The 4,311-nt window shown below is 43.9% G+C and overlaps 1 protein-coding gene across 1 annotated transcript in view; it reads right to left on the bottom strand.

Moving 5' to 3' along the window:
- Window positions 1-1,563, bottom strand: part of NRG3 (neuregulin 3) — a 370,457-nt gene extending 368,894 nt beyond the window's left edge. Inside the window, exons 1-3 of the mRNA XM_042033732.1 lie at window positions 1,513-1,563; window positions 592-830; window positions 157-486 (exon numbers count right to left, since the gene is read on the bottom strand). Of these exons, the coding sequence (XP_041889666.1) occupies window positions 157-486; window positions 592-830; window positions 1,513-1,563 (620 nt within the window). The remainder of the gene's footprint in view (window positions 1-156; window positions 487-591; window positions 831-1,512) is intronic.
- Between the last annotated feature and the right edge of the window lie 2,748 nt (window positions 1,564-4,311).

Genomic DNA, 4,311 nt, shown 5'->3' with positions numbered 1-4,311 from the left:
TGTCCCTCCGCTACAAGGTTTTTCTTTTCTTTTTCTTTTCCTTTTTTTTTTCTTTTTTTTTTTTTTTTTTCCCCCGGGTAATAAGTCGCAGGGATCAGCCTCCTCGGTTTATTTATTTTTTATCCCAAGCGTGCGGCTCCGGCGACGGGCAGGTACATTCCTTCACATTCACGCACCTTCTCGCCTTTCCTCTCCCCTCGGGGCTGGGGGATCCTTTCTTTCCGTCTTTCTTTCCTTCCTTCCCTCCCCCGCCCGCTCGGCTCGTGCCTATGCCCGGCCGCGGCGCAGCAGCATCCCTCGGCGGCTCCGCGGGGAGGCGGCGGCGCGGCGCAGCGCACCCGCCACTCCGCGGCCCCGCGGCCAACCCGCGGCCGGCGCCGGGCCAGGGAGGCCGATCCGCGGGCGGGGCCCGGGGCAGGAGGCACGGCTCGGCACGGCTCCGCGCAGCTCCTCCGCGCCCGCGCTAAGTCCGGCCCGGCATCAAAACTCCGGCGAGGATTCCCGAAAAAAAAAAAAAATTGAAAATTAAATAATCCACCCACACGCAAAAATAAAAATTAAGGTGAAACCCTGGAGGGAGGCGGCAATGACCCAGTCGGCAAAAATAATATACGGATCCGGCAAGTAAATGGGCACGCAAAGGCAGCTCCTGCCAAGCTTGCAGCTTCGGCTCGATTGTGTATTCCTCTGGCAGCGCCGCGGAGGCAGGCGAGCGCGCACCGAGCAAGGCGCCTCCCACCAAAGCCTAATGGTGGTTTCTTAATGCGCACAAGATAAATAAATGATCCAGGCAAACCCCTCGGGAGGGTGTATGCTACGGCAAACGGAGCCTAGGAAAGAAAGGAAGGGAAGGAAAAAGGAAAGAAAAGAAAAAGAAAAGACAAAGGGGCGGGGGTGCGGGGGGGGGGGCGAAGCTCCCGAACCCATCGTGTGGTAGCGATCCAATAGGCTGGTGCTGCATATCAGAAAAGACCTGTGTGCAGGGGAGCGGCGAGGGGGTGCGTGCGCGGCGGAGGTGGAGACACCGTCCGAGAGGGAGCGCGGCCACGGCCAGGGGCTCAGGACAGAGGCTCTGCCACCTTGATGCTACCCGACAGGTACCAATTGGCAGAATTTTGTTGCTCTTGTTTCTAATGGGATTCGCTAAAGAAAAACAAACAAACAAAATACCCAACAACCCACCACACACTTGCAACAAAAGGACAGTTCTTTTCAGCAGCTGCGGGGAAACTGATGGCACAGCCGCAACTGAGGTTGCCAGACAAGTTTTGATATTTTAACTACTCCGGCTTACCTGGTCTACTCCAAAGTTGAATTCCCAAGTTCAGCATAGTCAACAATGGGTGCTTTCCGTTCCTTTACGGGACAAATATTTCACCAGCTAGGGTGGTCACTGAAGGGTTAATGGCAGTTTGCCAAGGGTGGCTTAATCTCCATTTTCAAAATTTTAGAAAATACTCTATAGAATTATACATGTACAGATGTTTTTGACCCTTTCTTCTGACCTGTTACCTTATCGGTCCTTTTCTGGTATTGATGCATAGGTATCATTTCTTTAGTCATGTGTTTAAGTGTATTGATATTTCTACAGAATAAGTGAGTGGAAAAGTTAGAAACAATCTTTGAAATGCATTTGTACAGTGTATATAAAGAGACAAATAGAGAAAATAAAGTATACCTGCTTGATTTGTTCCTCCAGAATGAATCTTAATACTATTTAAATACTTAATACTATTACATTAACTAGATATCTAGATTACTGTCACTTCAAGAACTCCATCTGGAGTTTGGCAGCTCCTCTAAGACAGTTCTGTGCTATCAGCCATCAGGAAGATCAGTCTTATCAGGCAAGTGTACTATTTAAACACCTCAAAAAATCCCCCCACTTTGGCATTGGAAAACATGAATATAGGGGTTTCTACTCCTTTAGTGAAGAGGAAAAAGGATTAGGAGAAAGCACTTAGAAAGAGCCACCAATGGATGCCCAATAAAGCAAGGAAATGAAAAAGATGGAGAAGTCTTGGGAATCCAGGGAATCTTTTTCACTGATTTTAGGGAAATCTGGAGCCAGGTGCTTTCAGTCATGAGTGACAAGTCCTCACCTTCCTTGCAAATCTGGGCTACCTTTGTCCTGCTCTGGGCTTTGTGTTGTCTGTACAAATGTCCTTTAGCTGCTGCTCTTCCATAATCATATTGCAGTTCACTAAGCCCAGTAAGAATCACTTTTTGTCTTCATCCTCAAATAATTTGTATGTGCTTCTTGGAAGACCAAAAATGTTTCACAATGCTTACAAGACAAGGAGCTTTTATTTTTCTCATGACTATGTCCTGAACTCTTTCAGTGTTTCGTAAGTCTCAACTGCACTTCTTCTCCCACTAAGATTTTCAAGCTATCAGCTCCTAAATTTTGCAATGGTTCGAATGGAAGACATAAGGAAATGATACCATTAAGATCACTCAAGTGTAGCCATTTCATCATTTAATATTGAAGGACTTCCTGTATTATGAGTAAATATCTTCAGGCTTCTTTTCTTACAATTTCCCATTCTTATTGAGGGGTGATGAACTATTCTTGAAATTGATTATGGAATGCTTTCAGTGTGCCTTACTTAAGTGAATTACTTAAAAACAGGCATTACCCTGATATGTTAATTAAGATCTTACCAGTGACTATTAGCCTCTTGAAGAAAGTTCTTTGGTTTAAAAATATGAAATGGATCTTGATACAAGAAGCTTCCCTTAACCTCCTAGTAAATGCAAATGTATTTCGAATAGGTTATCCTACAGTTAAAAAAAAAAGTCATTCATCTAGACAGACACCTAATGAAAGCAATACACGGAAATGTCTTCCTGTAATAACTTAGTCATGAGTTAAAATGTTGTGATGTATACAAAAACACAGTCTCTGAATGCTTTTAGATTATTTCTTTGTTCTTAAAAATTAATATTCAAATCATAATCAGTTTCTCAAATCGGCCCACTCTTGCTAAACTGAATCTGTTCCGTGCATTAATTCTAATTTACGTAGGTATTTGGTAGCTCTCACTTGCATTTCTTCCTACTCATTTTGTATCATAGCCCAACTCCTTTACTTTTTCTGGAAATATGTTTACCACGATCAGAAAACAATATGTAATTTATTTTTCTTGACTTTTCTTCATAACATACAAAGAAATCTGTAGTGTCTCCTTGAGGACATCTGTGACTGGAACAGATTAAAATTATTTAACTATGATGGAGTCAGAAGTGGTATTTTCTTAAGGACTGGTGTGACACAGTACGTAACAGATACGCCATTTAGGCATGGATCACTTTGTTGCAGGACGTTATACTCTGGCTGTCAGTAGGCATGCCCCAGCTAATGTTTGTGTTACAGGGGTGCTGTTCCTGGTTGGCCTCACACATGCCTACAGCCATTATTTCAAATAATGAAACGCAATAGGTGAGGTAAGGGAGTTAGATTCTTGTTTAACGATTGTCATGGAATCAGACCTAGAAAGCTCAGGATAACTATCCTCAGAAGAGCCAACAAAGGAAGCGGAAATTCAAATTTGGAAAATCAGGGCCATGAAATGGAGCTATGTCCATTTCAACATGTAAACAATATGCATGTGGGATGCCTATATCACAATCCCACATACACACGCTATTAAAAGCCTTAATTCCCTCCCCAGCTTTACAAAACACTGAAGACATTCCTTGTTATTTCATGTAAATCTCATCTGATGTTTAGAGCAACAAAACCTCCACAGTTACTTTGCTTTATGGTGTAATCAGCCACCAAGAGCATAAAGAGCCTTGAATTTGTGAGTTGCTCCAGCACCCACCTCACCTGCTGTGCTCTGGTACTTCGGCAGTTGGATGTGGTGAACAAAGCAGAATTTCCCAAAGGATGTCTGAATTGGGGCTGGTTATATAAATAGGTGTTACGCTGCTTCCCAAACTAGGGCATTTGAATATTCTTTGCTTAATTCTTCCTCTTTGCTTTCATCCCCAGCTCAGCTCCATCATACACATCTCTAGTGGTCAGCTCACAGGTGGGGAAAACCTTGCTTTTGTCTGAGGCCAGCGTGTAACTATTCCCTCTTCCACGTGAAATGCACGAACAGCATTCCACTGATCCCATTAAGCAGTGCTCAGAACAAGAGTGCTCTTCCCCACACCAATTGCTAAAATAGTCATTACGCAAGGCAGACCAAGCTTTACTCAGCAACATGTCCTCAGAGGACTTGGCCTAGGTGCCTGTTTATAATGTAGTACCTAAAGTATTCCTGTCTGTATTCCTACACAGGATGTTGTGATTTCTCCTGT

Source organism: Corvus kubaryi, unplaced genomic scaffold (genome assembly GCF_017639235.1).
Source record: "Corvus kubaryi isolate FWS band 111438036 unplaced genomic scaffold, C.kubaryi_AGA036_p1.0 37357, whole genome shotgun sequence".
Classification (NCBI taxonomy): Eukaryota; Metazoa; Chordata; class Aves; order Passeriformes; family Corvidae; genus Corvus; species Corvus kubaryi.
The sequence above is the reverse complement of the archived record's forward strand: the minus strand, read 5'-3'. Positions and strand labels throughout refer to the sequence as shown.